At 41.9% G+C, this 27,433-nt stretch overlaps 1 protein-coding gene across 2 annotated transcripts; it reads right to left on the bottom strand.

The window, feature by feature from the left end:
- Positions 1-153: 153 nt before the first annotated feature.
- MAML1 (mastermind like transcriptional coactivator 1) lies at positions 154-25,926 on the bottom strand. 2 transcript variants are annotated; one of them, XM_063349085.1, is made up of 5 exons: positions 25,085-25,926; positions 13,737-15,149; positions 10,762-11,031; positions 6,779-6,893; positions 154-4,575 (listed from the first exon to the last, which is right to left on the bottom strand). In XM_063349085.1, exons 1-5 carry the CDS (start codon positions 25,451-25,453, stop codon positions 3,584-3,586), a joined length of 3,159 nt encoding a protein of 1,052 aa, XP_063205155.1. In that variant the 5' UTR covers positions 25,454-25,926; the 3' UTR covers positions 154-3,583. The 2 variants fall into 2 exon arrangements, with proteins under 2 accessions (XP_063205155.1, XP_063205156.1); XM_063349086.1 differs by having other exon boundaries at positions 13,737-15,146.
- Between the last annotated feature and the right edge of the window lie 1,507 nt (positions 25,927-27,433).

Raw genomic sequence — 27,433 nt, 5'->3', positions numbered from 1 at the left:
ACGCAGCAGAAGGATTTGCCTTAGTAACAGGCTGACCAAACTTGTGCGCTGGGATGAGGGGAACCATCTCGCTAGGAACAACAATGCTGCAACTCTGCTCAGCTCACACAAATGTATAAAGTCACACCATGTATGTTTAATACACTAGCAAAATATTTATTTTATAATGATAAAACAGAAGTGAAGGATTTCTTTTTGGTGTGCACCAGTAATTGTAGTAAAAGAATAAGGGGATTAATGGACTCTTTATACATTTCAATGACAAAAATTCATAAAGGTTAGCATCAAATTCAACTGTTCTCCATTTACAAGCATAAAACTTACCATAATACCCCCCAAACACATATATAAAGAATTATAGTTTTAAAATCTATAAAAAGTAAAAAATATACAGTCAGAAGATCTAACTCTTATTCAAATCTTTAATATAAAATTGTAAACATTTATTTACACAAAGGAAATGTGTATAACAAAATTTTGAGCACCCTTTTCAATTGAATCGTGGTTTTTGGAAGGCAGTGGATGTTGCACAGTGACACTCTCACCTTTCCTACCCAACCAAAACCGCAGTTTATAAATAAAGCCATGGGCGGCTGGCCAGGTACAGTTCAGGAGAGATGTATTTTATTGCTCTGAAGCTGCAGCAAATGGAAAGCCCAAGTGCATATACAGACAGCTACATGTTCAAGGGCATAAAGGCAAAGCCCAGCCCTACCCATGCACCTATGTACATCTAAACCGTCTTTTCACTTCCATTGAACTGTGTCAACTTTGTTACAGTGATACCGTATTTCCAACAGCCTGATCGTATTATGTGGACAGGGACCACAACCAGAAGCGAGGGCTGTTTTTTCTACCAGGTTAAATGCTGTTTGGAGCCTGTTCACATACGAAGACCAATGGGCATCGTAACCCAGTTTGCCTAGAATCACGCTTAATTTTACTCCAACAGTACCATGAAAAGGCCCTGTCATCAAATCTAGATACCTTCCTGAACAAACCCTCTGGTCAAGCAGGGCAATATCCACCTTCGCTTCCAGAAACAGCGGAGGAAAGAGGACATCTGCATTTTCCTGGACATTTAGCTGGATTGCCTTTTTGGTAGTAATAATGCAAACGGCAGATGTTCTTTTCCTCCAATTAAGAAATCACAACTGGATGGATTGCATTTTGACTTATTCAGAACAAAGTCTGCGTGCAAAATCTACTGGAAAATGTAGCAGATTTCACCACAACCAAAACAGGGAAGAAAAGCTGAATCCTGCTACCCTGTTATTTCTCTCAAGCGTTTGTAAGGGGGAGAAAAAAATAGTGACATTAAAGGATGTCACTTGAAATTATGAGGTCCCAAGCACCCCCAACAGGAAGGGAAGGCACACTGGTGCAAAGTTAACCCTTAAAAATAAAAATACAGCAAACACTCCTTCCCCTGCCATTGCTAGTTTATATCTATACTCCTCTAATGACACTTACCTTGGACCAGTTTTTGGTTTAACTTAATAGTAAACCAAACTCACTAGCTCTTTTCTTAGATTGCCAGTATAAGAAAAGTTAGCAACAGTTATTTGCATCTCATCTACTTATTCTAGAAAATACCAAAAGTGTCAACAACCAAAGTCACTAACACCTTCGTCTTCCCGTCCAAAGACAATCTTTATGTTATCTTTTCAAAAGCTCTACGAGGGATTAAGTCTGCTTCAGTGAAGTTTTATCCACTATTCAACGGTGGGATCCACTGATCAATGCACATCTTTCTCCAACAGTTCAATGGGATACAATATCAAATCTGTTCAACAGAGCGTAATTCATCCACACTAGGTAAGTGTGCTGGACAGACCATGTTCCATGCATATTTGGAAAGGGTTAAAGTATTAGTGTTAAAAAGCAGTTTTTAAAAGTGCAAATTGTCTCATAAAGGAGCTGCAGATACAGTAAAGTATTTTCCTTCTTTGAAATCAACATTATCCTTCACTTCCCTTCACCCACTCTGGAAAAAACCCTCTCTCACCCATCTCTGCAGTGCAGAAAACTCCTGAAGAAGCCAGTCTGTGTTGAAGGAAATTGCTTTTAGATCACAACGCTGGGTTTGATTAGAAAGTCTAAAGGAGTTTCCCAAAAAAGTGGACTTAAAAGGGAAGAGGTATTTGTGCATTTAAAACAAAAGCTTTCAACTTTATTTTCATTTTAAAATAAAGGTTAAGGCAAGGTGGTTTGTTGGTGGATAGGGGATTTTTTTGGTAGAAAGTAAGGACTTTGGAACACAGACTGTTCCCATTGCGGTTTTTGTCCTTTCTGGGACTGACCCCAACATACGGATAAGAGGTCTCCTTGGGCTGAGCTGAAGAATCAGCATCTGCTTCAAGGGAAATTAAAGAAGTAAATCCACCAGTCTCTATAGAAAGATTATCAAACTCGTAACCCAGTATTAAAAAATAAAACAAACAAAACACCAAAAGGTATTTAAAGGGGGAGACTTCCATATTGGAGCAACCCTGATACAAGTATTCTCCCAGGCTGCCTGTGCTATTATTGCTGATAAGGACTTCCCACCTCTCAGCCAAATTCTTTTTTCCTCATTTTTATCCTGAAGTGACAAAGCCTTGTGCTCACTGTGTCACTGCTAACTCTGGGGAATGAACTGATCTCAAAAGTTAGTTTTACTTTTTACAACAAAGAAAAACTAGATGAGCTGTCATGAAGCAAAGCCTTCATTTAAATACAACTACCTTTGGAAATAAGTTATGAAGAAACAGGTGCAAAGTAAATGGCTTTACAATTCATGTTAAACCTACTAGAGTTCAAAAGTTCTCCCAGAAGAAATTCCCCCTTTAAACACAGCAAGGTATAAGCCAAGAACTGTGCCTCTCTACAACAGAGTGCAAACTGCAGCTTAAAAGACTACAATCTATTAAGACGACTACCTAGACTAACTGGCCAGGTTTTAATACTTTCTTTCATCTATTACCAGCATCTAGAAATAATTACTGTGAAATATCACTTGCTTTTTGAGAGTACAGGCACATGCTTCAGCAATGGGGAAAAGAAACAATTCAAAACATTTTGCAAGCGTACTCAGGTGCATAGAGCCTCTTCTCAAATAAAAAGTCAGAAGTTTGATGGACAATACTATAATAGCATGTCAAGCTACGAACAAATAATGATTGCAAGTAATAGCTGCAGCAGACTAAGCCCTAAACACAATTTGTGCAACTATTTGCTTTCTTTCTGCGCTATTTCTGTGGAATTTTGTTTTGTTTTTAAATAATTAAAAAAAAATTAATTTTAGAACACCACAAGTGAGATTTCTGAAAGGCTGGCTAGGACACGCACAATATTTTTTGACCTGTTCAAGTGTGCGATTCCTCAGAGACACCAAGATAAAGCGCACTATTCCTGCAGACCTGCTTGGTGCGCCATTCCCATGTATCAACACTCATTGAGAAGCAGCTCCAGTCCCTTTCCCAACCATTTACCTCTAATGCCTGCAAGTCTCCTCAATGCCACAGGTTTTTTGGTCCAAGTGTTGTTTATATTTCATGAAATAATTAAAAAAGTAAGTAGAACCCACACCCCCGGCCCCATTTTAATGAGTTCCTAACAACTCATCCAAATCATTCATCCATTCCTCTGAAGTCCTGTTTTTCAGCAAAGAGTCTATCAGATCTGTGTCACCAGTTAAGTTCTGAAGTCCATTATTGCCCGACTGGCCGCTGTAGGCAAAAGGCAGCTCTTGACTGGTTGTCCTCACAGGGTACCCTTGACTACAGTGCAGATTACCTCTGTTGGGCATTTGCTGATTTGGATTCTGGTTGAAAGCATTCAGATCTGGAACAGTCTGGTTCATGCCAGGCAAGACTTGCTGTGAGGGTACCTGCTGTTGTGTAGGTGGGTTTGTCCGCTGCTGGGCACCTAAAGATGAGGACAACATCTGCCCAGAGACGGCAGCATTCATAGAGGTCATCGGTCTGCTGGTGCTTAGGCTTACCTGAGGCATTCCTTGGGCAAACTGTTGGTTGGCCATCTTTAGATGAGTTTGTTGCATGTGGAAAGAGGAGCTGGCAGTAAACGGTCCTAGGCCACTGTTTGCTTGTGTCTGGTTGTTAATATTAGGGATACCTTGGTGTTGCCAAGACGGATTTTGAGCGCCCATAGCAGCTGGTACTCTTGCCATCTGCGGCTTAGATAAGGTTGGATTCAGTGCACCTTTACTGTGCTGCTGAGAAATACTTGAGTTTGCTAAGGTGTTCTGCCCATACCCTGCCGGAACGGCAGCGCCCTGGCCCAAGCTGCCTTGTCTCTGCATTGGTGGCTGTCCATTGGCACTTTGCGTTGCGTGCTGGGGAACCATCTGCGTCATACCAGACGCCAAGTTGTACAATCCCCCTCGCTGAATGTTTTGCATATTGGTGTACTGAGTCACCCCCCGATCCTGCTGACTGGAGCCTGACTGGAGTGGAGGAACAGAACTGTGTCCAGGTCCCATCGGAATCATGTTCTGGGTCTGAGGAAACATCCGTGGACTACTGGAGCTGGACTGTCCTAAATTACTGACCCCAGGCATGGCTGAAGATGACCCTGAAATACAGAGAAATATTTTGCACAGTAAATATCTCGGTTCAACCAGAGCCAAGCAAGGCTTGTAGACGCTATAATCCAGAGCAGAGCTGCAGCTGCATTTGGATAAAGCGACCTTTGCAACCAACACACAGACAGCAGTACTTTAATTAAAGAGTGTCAATTGTTGCTCCAGTTAGCATCTCCACCTTGATCTCAAACACAGATATGGCAATGTCCTAAAAAAATCTGAATACCACTTCTAAGAGTTCAGCATCATCAATTTTAAAAAAATTAAAGGTAGGACTCTGCCTTTCTTTGTGAACAAAGGTATACACACATACTTTGAAGTGCATGCACAATTTGCCAGGCTGTTAAAAAATACCACCTACTACACACACATTGTCAGTTACTCCATGCATACACTGTATATCTCTTATTGTACGACTGCAGGGTTTCCAGTCCTGCATTTTCCCCATTCCAGAAATTTCTTCTATTTTACGTAACTTTCAGAAATGTTTGGTCAAATATCTTTTGGACTTCCACAATGAAATATTTGAATGTTAATGAAATGAAACATAGCAAATGAATTATTTGCTATGTTAATATGCAATGCTGACAACCAAGCAAGATGATACAAATGTCTTCTCAGCAAACCCCAAAAAGTCCTTTGTTCTTGTAAATTCTGAGTAAAAAGATTTCTTCCTGTATAAGAAACAGCCCCTTACTTAAAGCAAAAAAAAAAAAAGAATAGAAAAGCACAGTGAAGTGTAACGTATATAACCCCACCTCCCACTTCTTACAGTTGACCAAGGGAAACCTACCTACACTAGTACTTTCTCTACTTTCAAACCAAAAAGAAAGCTGCAGATTTTTTTTTTTTCATATTTTAAGCTATCTGAGGAATATTGACTCTCTATTATTATTAATTCAGTTTTTATTAAAATATAATTTTATTCAAATATAATTCAAATTATACCGAATTAGTTATCAACAAAACACACCATAAAAACACTGATGTTGTGTGGGGGGGGAAACAGTCTTACTGGAACACTACAGTGAAGAGGTAGTACACATAGCAGGATTTCAGATGCAAAAAACAATTACAATTATCATAACAAGGAAAACATAGTTTTAACACTGATGTTCATTATAGCAAAACATACTCTATTTCTAACAGGTGTACTACTGTATTTCTGTAAAAAAGTGGCAGGAGAAAAAAAATGTTTCAGTGCAGTATTTGAAGGATGCTACTGATCACTGTGTTAACACACAACCCTTTTGTATTGCTATCAAGTTTTTTCAGTTAAGTAACAAAACCCAGTCATAGCTCTACTAAGACACTGCATAGTCACCAGTGCCGTCAGAATGAGAGTATCACATTGCTATTTGCATCGTTTCCCGTTTCCCTTCAGTATTTATTTCGGTGGGAACACAGAGAGTAAGGAAACAAAATGAAGGGAATAAGCACTTTTTTGTCCTCTAGGTTTATCAAAAAAGCCAAGCGGCTTCTCGATGCCCTGTTAAGTAAGGATTTTTCAGGTAAGGAGGTAAGTTTTTACTGTCTTCTAGTTCTACCACATTCATGAAGCTATTCCAGATAATGGTAACATCATCTTTTATTTATCAGCATTAATACATTGAACACATAACAAGCTGCTTCTCCTACAAAAAAAAAAAAAAAGCAGGACGCTAACATGTAAGGAATGCAATTTAATTTCTCTTCATTTCTAAAGGTAGCAGGGATAATATTAGAGAAATTTAAACTCATCCTAGTAGATGAGAGAAATAATACATCCCTTATTTTTCTTTAACAAGGGCCTGTGATATATACAAGCAGTAGTGATGTTAGGCTTCAGAAAAAAAAAAACCAAATTCTAGTATCACACAAATATATTGAAGTTAAGTAGAATTCACAACCTGTAAAGGGAAATGGTAGTATAAAAAGGCCTTTAGAATAACGAAGGTACTTAAGAATTTTACCCACTTCCAAAGCAATATTAAGAATCAGAAGGTTAAGTTGTCCCAGATACCCGAGACAGGGGAGGCTGTTAATTTGCAACTGAATCAGAGTATAGGTCTAAAAGTTTTAAGGCACAGTGACGTGAGAAGATGTTGTAATAAATTAATTAAAAGCCATTCAATCCAGGAAATTTGACGACACCTTGGTTTTTCACTCCTGGTATTTTTTTCTGCCATTATTTCAATTGCCATGTTTACGTACCTGTGAACTGCCCAACCTGTTGCTGGTACGGATTCTGCGGTTGATCCTGATACTGGGGAGGCGGCCGAGTCAGATGCCGCTGCAGCTGCTGCTCTTGCTGCTGCCGCTGTTTCTCCTAAGAAAGGTCCAATGCAAGACTATTAGAAAACAAGCCAAGCTTTTTCCAAGGGTGACTATCCTGGATAAAAACAAGCTATCTGCACACTTTTATGCGGAGCTGGTAATTAAAGGGGCTTCTGCAGCCTTAAAGTCACTTCAGACCTTTGTTCTCAAGATTCAAACACAGTCAATTTAATCTGATGAGTGACAAGACTGGGAACTCAGAGACAACAGGACAACAGCACGCATTACGGGAGTTACTGCAATGCACGTCTGAAGCCTTCAGACATTGGAAATCTGAGATGTTAGTCTTTTAATCAGTGACATAATCAATAGGCATTTTTAGCAATACTCTAAAGACACTGACAGGTACAAAAAGAATGAAAGTGTGTATAAAAAAAATTCACACGTGCTTTTTTGCTCTTTACCCCCAGATGAATTTATTCTTGAGCTCTTTTTAGAAATTAACGAAAAAGTACAAGTCATAAACATCAACAATGCTACACAGCAAAGTAAAAACTAAACATGTAAATATTTTCTAGGCCTTGCCTTCAAAAATGAAAAAATATGCAAACTCAAATTCTTATATACCACAGGTTTTCCTAGAAGATTATGGAAAACTGCTGAACTAGGTTGGTAACAGAAGCTACAGAAGTGTTGCAATCATTCTTCTTAACAATGCACCAAGCAATTGAAACAAACCCGACTAATGATTCAAAATAACCTTGCCTCTTTAAAAGCACATCTACTTTATGATAAAATAATTCAAAAAATAAAACAAGCAGATTTTCTATTAGGAAATTTTTTGGGAAAATGAAATTTAAAACGTTGAGGGGAATGTCAAGAGTGTACATGCACTAATGGTACACTCGGAGATCCTGACAGAGTGAACAGCCAACAGGCTGCTTTTACAATATGAAACACATCAGGCATAGTATTTCTGGCTCTTCTTCCACAGGTATCTTCAACCAGACTGAAGTTCTGAGATAACTAAGTAGTGATACAATGCACAACTACCTACTTATCTGCAAAGTCAGAGAGAGCACAGAAGGGGACAGAAATTCCCTTCCAAGAGTACTGGGGTAAAGACACGAGCAATAAGCGTTAGAAGAAGAGACCAGTGCAACGTAACCAAGAGGCAGATATGCATTACTACCATCCTTTGGAAACGTCTACAACTACGCAGCTGTTGAGACATGCAGAGGAATGAAGAGGGCAGGCTGCTTGACAGAAAGGACCTGCTGCTTGCAGGACCAGTCAAACCTGAAAGAGGCTGACCACAGAAGCCAAGAAGAGATGCCATAGTTCTGAGAGAAACCTAGCGCTGCAGAAGCTGGCTCGGGGTGGGGGTGGGGTTGGGGGGGGGAGATGCACAACACCAAACGTAAAGACAGCTTTAGAGTGGCAGGAAATGGCCCTGAAGCTACCTGAAACTGCAATTCTCCTGCAAAGTAGAGATCAACTCATTCAGATTTTTTTTTTGTAAGACTCATCCAGTATCATGTATATCCAAAAAAAAAAAAAAAAATCAAATTAGAATGCTAACAAGATCCAGCTTGACTGGGCAGCGCAACGCCAAGAAAGATGGCAAATGCAATATCTAAGTTTGTTCAGCTCCAAAGCAAAGCTGCTCCTTATTTGGGATGAGAGTCCCGGTATCACTATACAAAGATACAAGCTGTAGAAGTTAGTTGTGGTTACCGTAACTAAGACAGGAATAAAATATTTTCATAATACTGATATTTACTACAGCAGCACGTGCTGGCTAAGCAGAAGCAAATAGGTAGGAAAAGAAAAATATTTCAACACTGTTTGAGGTATGCTACTTATCACCCTGTTAATATCCCACCCGACGCTTAGAGAGGTCTGACACCTGGAAGGTCCATTACTTAGCTAAGGAATCCTACTGGGCCACAGCTGTACGAGCTCTAGTAGAGCTCTAATAACTGCCCTTCACCAGTGGTGCAGAAGCACAAGCAGGATGCCAAGACCCCATATTTCCTTTCTCCCCACCTTCTCTCAAAGAGTACCTATTTGTTAACATTTTGGGAGAGTAACGTTAGCAATTTCTGACATTTGAAACTAACATACAAGTCATCAAAAACTTAATGATTCACTAATAAGTATTATATTTATTTATACACGTTTATAGATGACAGAACTCATACAGAAAATACATGATGATTTGGGCATTCTTTGTCCTTCAGTCTTTGATAGTGTATTCCACCACAATATTCCCTTAGCCCAAATTGTATTTTACCCAAATATAAAAAAAAATATGTATCTTTACCAACATTCATACAATTTTGTTTAAAACAATGCCAATCACATTCTTATGTTTTATCTACACCGGGTGAAGAACTGAAGCGGCTTTTTTGTCACCTCAACCCAGTCCTCAGTTTGAAAGGCACTCTCCAGGTGACCAGAACAGCCATTAGCAAGGACTTGGCACCGCCACAGCTCCACAATGCTACAGATTCTACTATGCCCTTCCCCTCAAAATGGGCTTTCACACATTTGCAGTTCAGAGTCTGTATCATTTCCTTCTTTCTTAAATAAACTTTCTGATAGACAGCTGCTGCAATAAAAGTTAAGATGTGTGTCCCCACACACAACCATGACCTGACCTTCTCTCACCACCTCTATTTTCCAAACTATTATTACAGCAAAAATCCTGCCCACCAGCATAACAACTCCCAACTTTAAAGCTGAGAACACTGAGATTTATCAGCTTCTAACAGTGTTGAAAATTAAGGAAATTACACATTCTCAACTCCAGGAGGAGTCCAGAGCATTTAAACTGAAGGACCCCAGAGCATTTAAATTTTTTTTTAACATTTTTTTAATTCTTGGGAATAGATGAAGTTCACATTTTTTTCCGTTAAACCACTGGCTCTTTTGTTTTTCCATTATCCCCAAGACAACATTTTCCATGTCTCTTCCCTCCCCCCATTATCTTCAAAAGCAAAACTTTTCAGCAGTCCAGATCATTACACTTTTTCCGGAAGATCTGAATGCCAGGTTCTCTCTGCGTCTCAAACCTTCTTTGAAAATTCATCTTCCCCTTCCTTCATAACAGATATTAAAAATTTCTCTGTATGTACATTGCCAGTGTCTGGAAAGTGGCTGCATGGACTTTTAAAAATGCAGAAAAGCACTGATGACAGGAATAAGGCCCTTTGGGTTGATTCCCAGTTGAAAGACGTGCAGAAAGTTTAAAGCTTAGAAAGGTTCACATAAGGAGCCCATTTCCCTGAGAGAGGCCTAAAGCAGCTTTCTGCAGTCTGATGGACAGCAGAGTTAAATTCTTTTGGCAGGGTAAGATGTAAGATGGATGCAGATGTCTAATTATTTTCCCCAAATAAACAAGTGAATGATGTTTTAAAATTTGAAACATGAACTGTTGTGGATCTCGCAGGGAAGAAAGGCAGAAAGCACAATGAACTTACAGAGTCCCTTCCTCATTGCTTCCATTTTTAAAGCTCTACAGAACACATCAACGGTATCCCAACCTTATCTTTTATTTTTGCTCTGATTCCGTTTGCCTTTCTTCTTTCACAAAGAATTACACCACCGCTGGCATGATACATTCTCTCCATGTAGGTGTTGTCTTGTATTTTCACACTACTCAATTCTACCTATTTTATTCTTTTCATTCAGCACAGTGCCTTGTAATAATAGAAAAAGTCTCAGCAATCAAGTGCCACTTATTTGGGTTACTTTTCTAGAAACATAAAACAGCAATTATACTTTCCATACCAAAGCACCTTGTAGTTTACATCCCCTATTTTGTAATGTGATAACTGAAAAATCTCAAATGCTGTTTCATCCACCAAAGCAAATCACCACCAAGAAAAAAAAAAAAGACTGCTAGCCCCTCTCACCTGCTCAGCCAGAAGATGCTGCTGTCTCTGCTCCATTAGGAATTGCTGCTTCTGTTGCTCCATGAGCAAGTGCTTTTGTTGCTGCTCTCTCTGCTTCTGCTGGTCCATCAGCATTTGGTGTTGCTTCATCACTGCTGCTTGCTGCTGATTGCTGAGATAAGGTGGGTTGCTGTGGTTACCTGCCATGGAGACATTGGGAGCCTGGGCACCCACGCCAGGGCCCGGGACAGAAACCGGAACACGAGGAACGTTAGGAGAGGGGGTTTGATCCTGCAGAACACAGAAAAAGTGACATGAGTTACAGAAAAAGGTTAGCCCTTCAGAATTTAGAAACTGTATGTAGTTACCAGATGAGCAAAGGCATTTTCATGGTGATGACCACTGTTTGTATGCATTATTTTTATCATTTCACAAGATAAGGAAGAGAGACTTTATAAACAAAGCCTACACAGGGAAGGTAATCATAACACATCTCAGAAAAACAGAAATTGTCAGTTATTGGTTATTTGTACATTTACACTATTTAATAAAATTAGATCAGTTCCTTACATTTTGCCATCCTTATGCAATAGCTTCTTCACTTGTGAAGCTTAATGGAAAAGGCAAAGTGTGATACAGTTTCCAGTTCAGCTAAAGACAACCAAAAACCCATCTATAAAGTGCCAGACACAGAGTGACAGTTTGGAGTTAAGGTCAGAAGCTCCACAACATTTAGGAATAGAGGCTTTAACTTCAGTCCCAAAGTACTTCCCAAAGTCCAGCTCAAACAGGCAAGTACAGCCCTGCGCGCTTCTGCTCAGCCAGGGGAACGGCACTAGTTACACACCAGCTTCAGTTTACTTTGGTAGCAGCTTTTCAAATACTACATTTTAAATTTTCATTATACAAATCATTTATTTAAATCCTGCCTCTTCTGTCAATGTTTAATTCCGCGAGTGTTTACGCCTTCCCTCCTAGAGTTGCTTTTTTTAGTATCAGAGCATTTACTATTTGCAAGCGAAGGGGAAGAAGGCTATCCCTGATTAAAATGAGCCTTATATTCCACAGAGAAAAATACTACTATAGATAAGCCTGTTATTAATTTTTCATAAGGCTGCTTTTTTTGGAGATTGGAACTTGGGATAAGCAAAAATAACATGGAACAATTATAATTCAAGATCTGATACTGTCCTCTTTGTACCGGCAAATCCACTTGAAATTTGACAATTTTTAAGCACAGTTCAGCCTCATCACTAATTACACAAACAAATACTACTTTCGAGTTTAGAATTCAGCTAATTTGGGCCACAAAAACGATCAGACAGATAGAACACCTCTGCTGTGAGGACAGGCTGAGGGAGTTGAGATTATTCAGCCTGTAGAAGCGAAGGCTTTGGGGAGACCTTGGAGCATCCTTTCAGTACTTAACGGGGGCTTACAAGAAAAATGGGGACAGACTTTTTAGGGGGGCCTGTTGTGATAGGACAAGGGGTAATGGCTTTAAACTACAAGAGGGTAGATTTAGACTGGATATAATGAAGACATTTTTATCATGAGGGTGGTGAAGCACTGGCCCAGGTTGCCCAGAGAGGCGGTCGATGCCCCATCCCTGGAACCATTCCAGGCCAGGTTGGACGGGGCTCTGAGTGACCTGATTGAGTTGAAGATGTCCCTGCTCTTTGCAGGGGGGTTGGACTAGATGGCCTTTAAAGGTCCCTTCCATCCCAAACTATTCTACGACTCCAATGGTTTCAGCTGTTGGTTCTCACTCTCTGCACTTTCATAAGACACCACGAGCCAAATATAGGTAATGCTGTGCAAGCTTTTCAGAAATTCTCCAGAGGCGTTCATCGGTATTTCTGATAATTCAATGCAAGCGTGGCAGTGTAGATAGAAGGTCACTGAGGGGGAGATGTGACAAAATCACCTCTACCCTTCCCTTCTTCTTCCATCAAGATGTTGTTAAGATTGTTACTTCTGTTAGCTTTTGAAGAGATTAATTTTTTTGTGCCTTAGGAAGCACACATCAATCTCAGATTTTTATTTGTACATGAGTGTGGTCTTTATTGCAGACTAATCAGATCTTTTTCCCAGGTTTTTTGTTTTGTTGAGGGAACATATTACTAGAGCTGGATCTCCAATGGCTTTCGCTAGAGGAGCTTTAACCCATACAGCAAAGACCTTTCTTCTCAACAAGCCCTCTAGGATGTGCATTGCAGGCACATGCTACAGAATGCCAACGAATCTATACCTCCATCCACTACATAAATTTTCACCTGCAGCATATCTGTAATATCAGTTATATAAAAGGCAAAGAAGCACCATCTGGAATTTTCCTTTACAGGAAAGCCTGAAGCATATTGCCTCAAGCAGACAAATATTTCTATTATTCATTCTTAAAGGTATCATTCTCTCCTAGCCCATGCTTCCCCAATCCCCAGAGACTTAACCAATAACAAATTCTTAGATTTGAAAAATCTCAAGGAATACCCAAGAAATCAGGAATGCAGCCCCCACTTCCACCTTTCATCAAAAAAGAAGGAACCAAAAGCACGTCTTTTTATAGTAAGCCAACTCTGACACAAGTCAGGGACTAAAAAGAAGGTAAAGAAATCAAAGCTTCTTTGAGAACACTGTTTAACACTACAGTTTTATATGAGTTATTTTAGGCAAAAGTTTACAAAGCATCTATTCATCTTCCTAAGTAGAAGCTTCTATGAAGTGTGACATAATTTGTTGCCCACAAAGTATATTAAGCTAGAAATCACACATTACTACATGACCTAGAACCGGCATTAAAAACTGTCCTCAGCAGAAAATAAGAGTTCTTGACTCTTGTCTCAGCTTACTCCATATTAGCATTTTATTTAAAATCACGTGGCGACTGTTTTGAAACAATACCAAGCAGTCTGTTCTCTAGCCTTACCTGTCCAACACCCTCTTGCAAAACCTTAAATCTGCTACTAAACGAAGGTAACAAACCCCAGAACATTCACCTGACTGTGCGGTAGTCGGTAGGCAATGTTTCCAGACTTGGGTTTCAACAGGATCATCCCATTTTGGTCATCGCTCACGTGAGCCAGCGGTGCCTGCTGGCGCTGCTGTATGTATGCCAACATGGGAGTCTTGTTCTGCCCAGGTACTGTAACCCCCTGTTCACATTCTGCTTTGTAATGTGAGAGAGGTTTGGTGTTCCCATAGTCTAGCATAGAGCCTTGACTGTTCACAGGGTTCTGGTTCAAGCTGTTTTGCTGATGACCCAAAATGTTCACATGGTAATTGCCTCCAGCTCTCGGTGAGCTCTTATTTCCCATAGTAGGCATCATGAGTTTCTGATTGTTGAAGTCTGGCTGGTAAACCGATGGGCTGGTGGGATTTTCCATGGTATATGGGACAGCCAGTGGACTATGAGAAGGCCCAGACTGTTGCCACGTAGACATTTGATTTGTTTGGTGGACTTGTGAAGCTTGCTGCTGGTTCTGCAACATCTGGTCTCTCTTCTGCTTGGCAGCAATCTGCTGAAGTTGATGAGCAGAAGACATTTCTTTGGCACTTCCTGCACCCTTCCCAGGTAACAACACATTGGGAAGAGGCCTCTGGACGTTTTGAGAGTGGTTTGATGCCTGCATCATGGACTGATTAGGATTTTCAGTCATTGACTGACTGGAAGGCTGAAACATAGCCTGAGAACTACCAACCGCTGGAGAAGCGGCACTTACAGGTGCAGAAGCAGCACCAATAAATGCTTGACCTGATGAAGTGGATCTCACCTGTGGAGATCCCATCTGTTCCTGTTCAAAGGGTGCTGGGGAAAACTCAGTCTTTATGTTAATATCTTGTGGCAATGGAGTCTGTGCAGCTGAATTTGAAGAATCTGCATCTTTTTTCTCTTCAAAGTCTTCATTAAAGAGATCCTTCATGTCTTCATCAGGCACTGATCTATTAAGCTCCTCAATAAGTTCCTTCCATTCTTGCTCATTAAGATTAAGATCAGGCATCAAGTTATTCTGAGATATAGAACCCCCTGCTCCAGCAATCATACATGGAAGATCATCTACGGGCTCCTGCTTCAGCTCTTTGTTCAAACTCAGAGGAAACGAGTCATCAGCATCACCACCTCCATTCATTTGCAGGCTGGAATCTGGAAGACACTTCTTGCTGATGCCATCTAGACCCATCGGATGTTTTCCATTAAGTTGTAAGGTATCTCCACTGCCAGATTTCTTGTCAAGATGATGGAGTGGAGACACAGGGGGTATTCCATTGGAAGAACCACTCACTCCACCAAGACCATCATCACGACGCAGTTTCTTGGACACAGAAAATACATCACCATAGCCATTCTGCTGGTCTCCATTCTGAGGGGAAGCAGCACTATCAAGCTTTCTTTTCACAGTCTCATGGAGCTGCTGAAAAAAAAAAAGGTTTTAGTTGTTTAGTTTTATGTTTCATAGATTAGGATTTTTATTTCTTACTAGAACACTGTCTAGCTCTGAATAAAACAAAGGTTAAAAAAAAGGTTACATCTTTCCTTTGATAAGATTTGTTTTATAAGTCACACATGAGATTACTTCCTTACTATAATCTCTTTCAAAAATATGTACTATATCAAACAGAGCCCCCTGCTTCAAACAGTCCTCTCCCCTCCTTCAAGCAAAACCAAAAGCCACCATATACTTCGACAAAAACAAGAAGTTGAGAAATGGCTGTGAACTGGAATATATTATTATTTTTCCTATTCAAAGTGAAAAAAATATTAAAGAATGTTAAGATTCAAATTTTAGATGAGAATAAAAACCTGTATTTTATTTGGCCCATGTACACACAGTGTAATTGTTCTCCAAGACTGCTTTATAAAGCAGTCTCACATTTAAATATTTAGAGAAAAAGAAAACCATTTCTCTTGTGATTATAATTTTTGGAGAAGAACTACATATATAAATTTTGTACACAATCACATTTTTGGCACTAAAGCAAAACCAGTTTGTCACTAAGTGACAAACTAAGTGACTGTTTCACACATGTAAAATGCAATTCAGAGTTCAGTCAATTCTATCACGGCAGAGTAAGTTTACTCCTTTCCTCCTTTCTCCTAGAGTTATTTGCCAGCTGCTCCTCTCTGCACTATGACCACCAGAGCCCCAACCAGCTCAACAGTTGGCTTCTCACAACTAGTGAACGTACGTATTATTTTTCTTGTAGTGCCACCTAGAAGCAACCAGAGGGTACAGCAACAGTTTCACAGAGTTTGAGAGCCTTTGTTCAACTTCTCCTTCCTGGCAGCGCTCTTTCAAATATAAAGCTTTTTCCATTGACCTCAAAAACATCTGAAAACAGAATTCATGCACACATCAAAGATGACTATAAACTTTTCTTTCCCTCAGGTGCATTCCATAAAAAAAATTGTGCTTTGCTTGTGCTGGAACGCTACACCAAGACAGACAAACCTGTAGGGCAGAGACGCTGCTGGAACAGAGCAGTGCACTCAAAGAGGGAAAGCTCCCGTCAGCTCCTCTGACCTGTACGAGCGTCCTTATTACATAAAAAAATAGGACCTTTTTACATCTCAGCAGGGCACATGAGGAGAATCCCCACAAAAAAGCCACTCTCCTGAAGCATGGTTCATTGAACAGCAGCTTTCTCAGATGGCAGAAAAGCAGTTCATTAAACAAACCTCAAGACAAGTATGCTTATTTTAATATTACTTGCAGTCTCCACAATGCAGTCCACTAAGCCTTGGGGAAAACTGTCTCATCCAAGAACAAACAGGGGAAACCTCAAGATCTCAGTGCTCAAGCAAGAGGGTGTATGTAGAGCCAGCATAAATTATCAGGAGAATTTTACAGCACTTGCCTGGGCAACAGCATTCTTTGATTTAAGGACAGAAGGACTGGTTCACAGTTAATTGTTGTAATTTTATTTTTTTTTTAAACAGCCTACAGTTAGCTGATCTTTGGAAAAAACACTATTTGATTAATGCTTGCATAGGTAGCAGCAAAATCATATTTTTATCTGAGGGATAGACTGCAGCTTCCCAAGAGACTATAATCTTCTAGATGGTTCATGGAAACAGCAGCAGAGTAGTGAGATCAGCAGAAGACCTAGCAGGATGAGGTGAGGTGTGCTTTTGGAGAGGAGGCTGGAACTTGAATTCTCTTAATTTGAACATTAAGTCTACAGCTTGGAGTACCAGATCTAAAGTGAATTTTTCAAATACCAACTTGAAAGAATAATATTTACTTTTTTTTTTTTTTTGCAAAAGGCGAAACAACAGAAAGCAAAGAAGCCTCAACGCAATCACGACATTTGGCTTTCAGCAAGTTTGCCATTGTTTACTTAATACTCCAACTGGGAAAACCCAAGCTCAAGGTGGATGAGTAACTTGCCCAAGGTCATATGATGAGTCAATCACTCAGACTTTAGGAATGGATCCTCCTTAATTCTAAATCACTAGGAAAAAACACACTCCCTGAAAACCGACATACAAGTAATAACCAAGTGGTGCACACTGAACATACTCATAGTTGGAGCAAATTTCTATATAAAACCAGAATATATGCCTGTTGGGGTCATTGCTGTAATTATAACTCATACAGACAACTCAAGGCAACTAGGATTTTGGTGGCATTATAGCTATAACTGCACACAGCTCTTCACAGGCTGCAAAACCCACCTGGGTTGCTAGACAAATATTCCAGAAGTTAATCTGTCCTAAGGTATTTGCTACTGTACTACACCATTTGCAATATATGCAACTAACAAGTCTAAGATTAAATCATCCATGCTTATAAGCTTGGATGATTTTTTTAGACTACTTACTGTAGTCTAAAAAAAGATATAAACCCCTAATCTCCATCACAGGCTCTTTTCCCTCAATAAAAAAAAACCCAAACTTAGGAGCTTTCATATCTGTACGGGTTTTATTGGTTATAACACTCAGATATCTGATTTTTGCTGATATCTTGACTTTAGTCACTCTAGAAAAAGACCTTCTTTCACCTAAACTATATTACTTTGTAAAAAAAAAAAAAAAAAAAAACAAAACAAAACCAAAAAACAACACTTTAATAAATTCACTAATGACACAGAATTTGGGGGTGATTGCTTCAAGCCTTGCTTCACCTGAGCTAAATCTAAGACTATTTGAAAGATATCCTACCTGTACGCAACAGCCAACAGACACATAGGAAAGACGAAAATCTGCTTATCTTCTAGCCCGGTTCGTAACCAGGACACTTAACTTTTGAGTTTTAGAGGCTATTCACCAACTGCACTTGCATCCTAATTCACTTTTCACATTAAAGTGAGTCAAAAGCCTACTTGCATATAGTGGCAATAAGTCTACACTCAGATTTATGCTACTGTAGTTACGCTATCTACAATACCACCAGCTAAACAGCTTAAAACTAACCTAGTAACAGTGCTCCATCTTCTACCTCCTTTCCTCTCTCAAGAAAAGACAGTGCTATAAAAATTTGTGGGAGCCAAAAGTTACAGGTTCCTTCTCCTCTGCTATTAGAAATATATCCTGATACCTTCTATTTACTCATGTCTAATTTTGAGTAACAGAATCTGAAGTTCTCACACCAAATACATTCATATAACTACCCTGCAAATAATGCAACTTTCTCTTGTGAAATTCCTTTCTTAGACGCATTTCTTACATACTACCTCAGCTCTTGATTTCACAACAGAAAAAGAAATATTAAATTCAGTTCTTCCCCAATTTGGCTATGCCTATACAAATAATCTGGTTTTGGGGAAAAAGAATAACAAGAGCATGTGAGATGCAAGTCAGACTGCAAGCTATCTACATATCAAGCTGCTCCAACAGAGTAGTCAAGGCAAGAAAAACCTGTTCTCTTCTGCCAAAACTCAGAAAGAAAAAAAAAAAAAAAAGAAACACTGACAAAGTAAAGCAAGCTTCCTACTCACTAAGAAAATCCCTTTAGCTTTGTTATCCACTATCATTCTGTAAGGCACAGTGGCCCTCTGATATGCTGTCCAGGGTTTCCTTAGCAGAATCAATCAATTTTATTTATAATGCATGAGCCAATCCTTTCTATTGTCACAAGATCAGATGCAGAAATGTATTCCCATTTTCTCAGCCTAATTAACTTCCCAACAAAAGACGAACCTCCAAAATCCCTGCTATTTAGCTTTGCCTAAAAGTATCACCCCAAAAGCATTTATCCAAAGTATTCAAACCAATATAGGAACAGTGCAAAGAAAGGGATGTAAGTGGGCCTCAGCCCTTCAGCCCAAGACAGGATGGACTTAGAGTTTTTCAAAGAGCCACTGAAGAACCATAGGCTGCACCTCCTCCACATCACATCATCAGAGCTGCATTTTATTCACATGAGCAAAACAGAGACTCCTCAACATGGTAATACACTTGGCAGGAGCACACATGCAAGTCAGGCTGTAACTGTTGATTCCTCATGCGAGGAACACAAACTGATAAAACCCAGGTGTCATCCATCACAACAAAAGGGGCGCCCAACACAAGCAGCCCCTGGTCACGTAGTTCACAGTACGTACACGCAGTACTTCACTAGGACACAGGACCACAACGCCAGAGATGGATGAATGCCCAGTCAAATGACAAGGCTTCCATCAGAAAACGGACAGCACACAAATAATTTTCATAAAATATATTCAATCTCAAGTCTCAAACCCACCAGTTTTACCACAATGATGCTCAGCCATACTGTGGTCTTGCTGCAGGGGCAAGTTGGCAGACTTCATAAAAACTGTCCACAAACTACCCCAGAAGCCCAACAAGAGAAAACTAGAAAAGCTTTAAAACTTCATCTCCACCTTTTCTGCTGGCAGAGTTGAAAACTTCAGAGTCCAGTGCAGTGCTCTTACTGCCTTGGTGGGAAAGGGGCATGAATCACTGATCAAAACAGTGGCACAAAGTTGTTCTGGTGGGGTTTTTTGTTTGTTGGGGGGAGGGTGTTCAGCTTTTTTTTTTATATTTTGGGGGGATTTTTTTAGATATAAAGATTATTCCAGAAATCAAAACATCAGTGTGAAACGCTCAATACCTGAAGCTGGTTTTAGATAATAATCTGAAGCCAACAACCTTTCAATGCATTATCAAGCATGGAAGTTTAGTTCACGTTGTTTGCTTGAAAGCAAGAAGTCCATCACAATGCAGAATTTTTAAACTGAGGATAGTCAACTAAACTACTTCTGTAAAAATCCAGTAATTTGTTATACTTTGAGTCATGTAACTGAAGACAGTAAATAAATATATACATATAAAATAGAAACTGCATGCAAGTTTCATTTTTTCTGAAAAAATATCTCTTGAATATAGGAGAAACAAAACTTTAAAAAAATTTGGTTCCAATACTGTGCCTTTTAGGCTCCATATAATGTTCTTGTTTAGTTTTTTAAAGCATCTGCTACAGAGATTAAAATATTCTTACAGGATTCAATAGAATTTTAATTTTTTATATTTTATTTGGAAGAAGTTTACCATTTCAGTTCCAGGGCTAAGTTATGTCTACAAAGATTTGTCATGAAATACCAGCAAGAGAAATACAATGTTGGTCATCTTCAAAGAAGAAATGCTACATTACTCTAGAAACATAGTAAAAATCTAGTTCCAATACATGTCCTAGCTAGATATCAGCATTCTCACCTAGATGGGGAAACCAAAATAGAACATATCTGGTTTTCTGCCACGGAAGTGGTAGTACTGCAGCCCAGGTAAGCTCCCATGAACCAGAGTTTACAGTAGGTCCTCTATAGACACTGATTCTCCTCTCCTGCCTGGCCAAGGACAAGAGCAACAAAGATGACAACCTCTTAAGCTGGAACAACAATGCAAATATCAGAAATTGTAGGGCACGAGTTTTTGATAGAAAACATAACATTTTGACTACACGACACAGTAAGAACTCTCCATTAACTGTGCATCCACCCACAGCTTCCGAAGTTGCACTCCCCCTGCAAGGAAGGCATTTTATTACCCAATGTGTTCCTGCATTCCACTGTGTTGTCAGAACCAAACTGCTGGACTAATTTTAATTTTGACTTTTACTTTAATTCCAGAAGACTTTTGTATTTGGGTGACTGCCTGCTGGAGCGAAGAAGGGCTGTGGATATGCACGTCTATAAATATCCCAAGCCTGCATTAGTCACAAGGGGCAGCTTCTGCTACAGGAATTGTTCTGCTGAATCAAAAAAACTGCTGTGCCTTCAGCTGCAATGCCGGATCCTCCACCTCACTTGAACTTAAACAGCAGCAGCAGATCAGTCACTCCCAGATCCTTACAATTTAGGAAGCATCACTGCATATCTAACTAATCTAGTAAGGGAAACGTTTCAAACATACAACAATACCTCACACAGAATTAAAAGGAGACAAAGAAAAACCTGTCTGAGTTGTTGGGCAACAAACTATCAGACTTGTCAGCAAAAACAAACAATGGTGGCAAGCCTACACTGCACTGTAGTTATGTATAAATAACGTGGAAATAATTTGCTATTTTTGTGGTAAAACATAATTTCACAGCTTAACACCCCTATACCACAGCTTACACAAAAATGAGGTCTTCTGAATTGTTATTGTACTAGCCTGAGCTTCGTTAGTGGAATGCTATTAATGCTTGTCAGTACAATCCAGGCATCCATTCCCTTTAATTTATTACTTTAGGTCTTTTCAACCAAGAAACATTGCTTTGCTCTCCTTATGCTTGAATTTCTTTTTAAACTTTTTACTTGGTGCCTTTGCTTAAATTAGAACTCGCCTACTATTAATGTAAAAGCTTCTATGGCTCCCAAATAAAAGCTGGTCTGCTCTTCAGCTTTAACACAAAGCATTCCCAAGACAGGCCACCAACTAGACCGTCTCTGCCCATGCCAGAAATACTGTTTGTGGTTTTGAGGCAGCTCTAGACAAAGCAAGCCATCTAAACAACAGCCACTCTCAGGTCGCGGGGGGGGAAACAGTAAGAAAGAGGGAGCAAGTCTCCTTCCAGGAGACCACATCATAAAACAAGGAGGGGAGATGAAAATCCAGATCTTGCCATTCTCCTTATTCACATGTCAATGAAAGACTTCCTGTTCAGCTCAGTGATACGCTCCGTTATACTCTATCACAGAAATACAAGGAAGCCAACCTTTCTACTACAGAGAATTTCAACAGCATTATTAGAATGAACTTTATCAAATCAGAACTTGGCAGAGGAAAAAACATTCTAGGGGACAAGTCCTGTCTCTTCCCTGTTTCTCAAAAATAGAAGATTAACACAACAGACAATATATTATCCAAATACTAAGTATCTTCTACTTTGAACATAGTCTTAATAATGTCATCTTAAATAACCGAAATGTCAAGTAAATTTCAACATTTGAATTCCCCATTAAATAATAGTCTAAAAAATTCATAAAAATATTAGGAAGCTAACAAATTTTGCATCTCTTCCCTCAAGTGAAGGGACAGGCCTTCATGGTGCACAAATCATCCAAGGTACTTCTGTATCAATACTGTATTCTCTTGGTTTCTGCGACTCAAATTTTAGAGTCGCTTAGTAAGAAAACAAAGGAAGAATCTATCCCTTGCTTCTGATTGTAAGCAAGATCCATCCAACTTTAGAATCTAAAACAGAGAAAAGACTAATGGAAAAGAAAATACCTGATTTTAGCCACATGAAAAATCATACAAGACATTAAGAAGGAAGTGGCGGTGCCATCCTTTTCCCCACGACTATACTGAATTTGCAGAAGACGCTCTGAAGTACAGCATCTGGGAGCACACACATTGTCCACTGTCCACACTTGTGGCAATGCAGCTTCACATCCCTCTACTACAAACCCTCTAACGCTAGATCACAAACTATCTACCTTTACATGAGTTGCTTTCTCTTTCAAGGATCAAAATAAATGCCGCGTTAACTTTCAACACCAAGTACCAGTTTCCAAGAGAAGATTCATATGCAGCTTCATGGAAAACTCTGGATCGTAACAGCAGCAATAGCTGATATGATGCGTGTTTCACTGATCTAGCAGCATTCTTTTGAAAGGAATGTGTGCAGGATATTTTAAAACAAGATAATTTTGGTGTTCATCCAAACTTTATTGAATATTGTAAACCAAACCCATGTCCTTCCTGTACAAAGCACATGCTTGGTCTTGATAACAGCTACATGATTGCTACAGGTAAAATACCAACCTAGAGAGGTACCTTTTATGCCAAAGGAATTAAATGAGCGGCAGAGGGTTTTTGTAGCTGTTTTTTTTCAAAACTTGAATTACTAAGCAAACCAACTTTATACCCTAGTAATGAGGTGATGAATCAGCAGTTGCAATTAAGCTTAGAGTCACGTATCCTAGGAAGGAAACAGCAGGCCAGCACGAGGAAGAGTCATTCATACACTAAAACCCTCTTCTGTTGTGTAAATTGGCCGCTGGCAGCAGCTTCCTGTACAAGAAGGGCTTCCCCAGATGTGTAGTGCATTTCAGAACCTCGTTGCTGTTGAGAGTCCTCATTATAGTGGATGCTAATTAGATCAAATCCACATCCAAAGCAATTTAAAAGAAACATCACCAATGAATTAGAGACATCTTTCTTTTAAAAGATCAATATGAAGATGTGTGGTGGCAGTTTAAGCAACCGGATTTGACATGCTAAAGAGCTCAGTGTGTATACGCATTATTAATGCATAGAGCCCCATATGCAAATAGCCTTCGAGCCCGACAGGAAATAAACAGAAATGCCACCAAGACTTTAGATAATAAAACATGACTTTGAGTCACTTTTGTTCTGACACAAGTTTACATTCAAGATCAGTCTACCAAACAACGGCTACCCGGAAAGTTTTACAGAATCACTGTCAGGAATGCACAAGGTTTCTCTCCTCCTCAAGTACCCTGCTTTAACACCATCTGAAGTGCTCTAACTGTGTCACAAGTATCTTAGTCTGCAGAAAAGTCAGCAAGTCCCAGATTCTCGTATGTATATTAATATGAACAGAAACAATTCCGCTGAATAACATTTTCAGTTCATCTTGTAAATATTGCAAACTGCACACACGCTGCCTAGTACTAGTTACATTAAAGATGACAACGATGAGCCCCATGTTGCAATATTTCACATCATGACCAGTCATATCCAACTACAGAGTAAGCTCTATCACGATTCCATTTTAAAAATTGTAACTAAATAAGGTCCACCAAGACAGGAGACAATCACATCCTCCTTCCCTTCTAATCTGATCAAAACCACAGACCACCTTAAAAATATGATTTCATCTATATATTAATCTAGAAATGTCTCAGGTTAATCCAGTATCCCATTTCAAAGACACTCACGACAGTACTGTATCATTTTCATGTAGGCCACCATTTAGAAATACCTGGTTTTAAGACAGACAGGTATTAAGACAGGCAGCCCTTATTTAAGAGGTTATCCTACTAACCTACATTACTGACACGTTACTACATAGCAGTATATTTAAAGGGCTCAGAATAAGTTAAGCAATAGCTATCTTGATATACAAACAGGGCTGCATGAATATATCCTGACAACCAGAAATGCTAGAGAAGCCAGAGAAACATTAAGATTTTGAGCTAAGCCAGTTTTTAATGGGTGGAGTGGGATTCCCATAGTGTTCACACCCACTAGAGTGAGTGGCAAATAAGCAGCTGCCTTTCCACTAAAATTTTTTCCAATATGTACCAGAATTAACAGACACATTATTTGTGTTAAAAATACGCCCTCAGTAATAAGCATAACCTTATCAAGTGACTCCACTAAATACTGACAGCCTGAATTAAAGACATAAGCAAGCAAATAAAAAATCCAAAGCCACTGTAGTAGTAATGCTCCTCTGACAGTTTCTACAGGGACATTTTAGGTGAAGTAGCCAGAAACGTTCAGAACGCTACTCCGAATGCCTGTAGCCATCACGGAAGGCTACCTACCCCCTATTCCTACCCGAACAGGCAGCAGTTTTTATGCACTCCTCCAGCACTCAAAGGTGACAAGAGTGAAAATAAACCGGTCCCGATCGGCTGCAAAGCTGGAACAGCGGGGACGCTCCGCCGCGAACCTCCGCCCTCCTACCGCGGGCCACCGCACCGGCCGGGGGGCTCAGGGTGCCAGCCCGCCTCCACCGCACCGGCCGGGGGGCTCAGGGCGCCAGCCCGCCTCCACCGCACCGGCCGGGGGGCTCAGGGCGCCAGCCCGCCTCCACCGCACCGGCCGGGGGGCTCAGGGCGCCAGCCCGCCTCCACCGCACCGGCCGGGGGGCTCAGGGCGCCAGCCCGCCTCCACCGCACCGGCCGCCGGCCCCCTCCGCGGCCCCAACTCCCCCGGTCCCTCGCTTACCGCAATCAAGGTGCTGCTGCGGCCGTGCTGATCGCCGCTCGCCGTCTCGGCCTCCAGCCCGTTGGCTCCGGTCCTGTCGGCGCTTCCCGCGACGGCGGCGGCCGGCGGAGGGGGCGCGGGCGGCGGCGGGGCCGGAGGGGGCTGCCGGTGCTTGCCGGCCCGCTTGGCCTTGGCCTGCAGGCAGCGCTGGTGCAGGGCGAAGGTTTGCTGGCGCTCCAGCTCCAGGCGCTCCGGGGAGACGGCCTGGTAGCGGGACTCGCAGGCGCTGTGGTGCCGCCGGCAGAGCTCGATGCGCCGGCGGAGCCGCTCCATCACCGCGCTGTGCCGCGGCACCACGAACTCCGCCATGGGGCAGGGGGGCAGCACCATGGACCGGAGAGCGAGGGGGGCGGCCGCCGCCGTTCACCGGCTCCTCACACCGGCCCCCGCCATGGCGGGGGACTCCCCCCCTCGGGCCTTTCCCGGCCTCCGCCGCTCGCCCACACCCGCCCCGCTCCCGTGGGCCTTACCTGGGCTCCCCGGCGGGCTCGCCCCCGCCCCGGTTCCTCCCCCCGGCCCGGCCCGGCGCCCGCTCCGCTCCCCCCGCCCCACTTCCTCCTTCTCCCCCGAGGCCGGTGCCGCTTCGCTCCCCCCGCTACTCTCCCTCAGCCCTGCCTGGCGGCCGCTGCCCGCTCCCCTCAGGGCCCGGCCGGAGCCCGCTCCGCTCCCTCCCGGCGCGGCGCGGCCCGGCGGCCGCCGCTCTCAGGCACGGGCCGGCCCGAACCCCCGACTCCCCATTGTTATCCGCGCCGCCGCCATCTTGAAATTGTTTTTCCCCTCAAGAGCCGAGTTGAGAATAAATAGGCGGAGCTTCCTGGGTGGTGGGGTACGTCACGCCGCGTAGCGCGTCACGAGCCGTGAGGGACATCCCTCCCAGCCAATAGGAAGGCGCGGCAGCGCGCATGAAGGCGCAGGGGCGTGGGCGGGAAGGGCGGGGCTCCGGAGGCGGCCTTCCGCGCGTTTAAAAGGCAGAGGCAGGGAGGGGGCGGGGCATCAGCGGCGCAGCCATTCAGGCGCGTCGGGAGGCGGAGCCGAAGGTGATTGACAGCATGGGTGGCCCCGCCCCCCGGGGCACAGCGCGGCCCGGCTCACCTGCCGCCGCCGCGCAGAAGCCCTGGTTTTGGGTCAAAAACGTCGAGTTTAGTCAGCACCTGGCTGCGGTGCGGGGAGAAACCAGTCCCGCCGCAACGGGAGGTACCGACGGGATACCGTCACCTCCTCTTCAGTACTTGAGCCACCAGCTCCCAGCCCAAACCTGCTCCCTCCACTTCGAGTCAAGCAGAAGCGATGAAGGCTGAGGTGGTTTTGCTAATTAGACAAAGAAAACCAAACAAGCTTAAGTTTCTTTATTGATTAGTTTTTACATATTGATTTATTTTCAAGTTGCATCTACAGGTACCTTTATGAAATGGACAGGTCTTTTCTGCAAGTGAAATCACAGTCCTTGTTCAACACCACCCAAAAAACCCACCAAAACCCCCTTTTTTGGAACCGTGAGGCAACAGCGGCATTGAGTGGAGACCAGTTAGGGGTGGAAGCAGCAGTCACAGCCCCACAGAGGTAGCCACAGCCAAAGTGGAGCATTGCTTTTGAGGAAGGAGGAAGAAGAGAGACAGACAGACAACCACCACAACGTTGGCCTACCGCAATTAGCACTCGTAAGAATCCCTCGCCAGGCCCAGGAGTCAGCCTGAACACCAACACTCACACTGCCTTCACAGGTCACAGCCTCAAGCTGTGATAATTCACTATTTGCCAGACCCAGAAAGCCTCGGTCACATCCAACAACACTTCTGGAACAGGGCAGTTGGTTAAAGCTGCATCTTTATCCACTCCAGGAAAAAAACCTTGTTTTCAGCATTTCTGCTGCCCTGTGTTTCAGACCCTGCCTGCACCTACTCCCCCCAGGGTTTTGGTCTGATTCACCATCTCAATCCAACCCCCCAGCACATTCAGTGGAGCAGAGCATCCTTTTCAGAAGCCACTCTCCGGTACACAGACACAAAAGGCCCAAAACCACCTTCAAGTATTTGTAAGTTCCAAACCTAGTTCACAGGTCACAACCGAGCAGAGGTTCAGTACTTCAACAACACAACTGTGCTGTAAGAGTTCTCAAGATAAACAGATAACTTTTTTCCTCCAAGGCCTTAGAAACAAGAGCGATTCCGAGGTTAAACTGAGCCACCCAAGTCAGAAAGCAGGATAAAAAGTAACTTTTGGAGTTGTCTATCCATTTTGGAAAGTCTTCATTTATTGTAGTGATTATTTAAGAAGCATACACTATGGTATCAAAAAAAAAAAAAAGCCGTT

This window comes from Chroicocephalus ridibundus, chromosome 11 (genome assembly GCF_963924245.1).
Source record: "Chroicocephalus ridibundus chromosome 11, bChrRid1.1, whole genome shotgun sequence".
NCBI lineage: Eukaryota > Metazoa > Chordata > Aves > Charadriiformes > Laridae > Chroicocephalus > Chroicocephalus ridibundus.
This window is presented reverse-complemented; position numbering and strand designations above follow the sequence as displayed.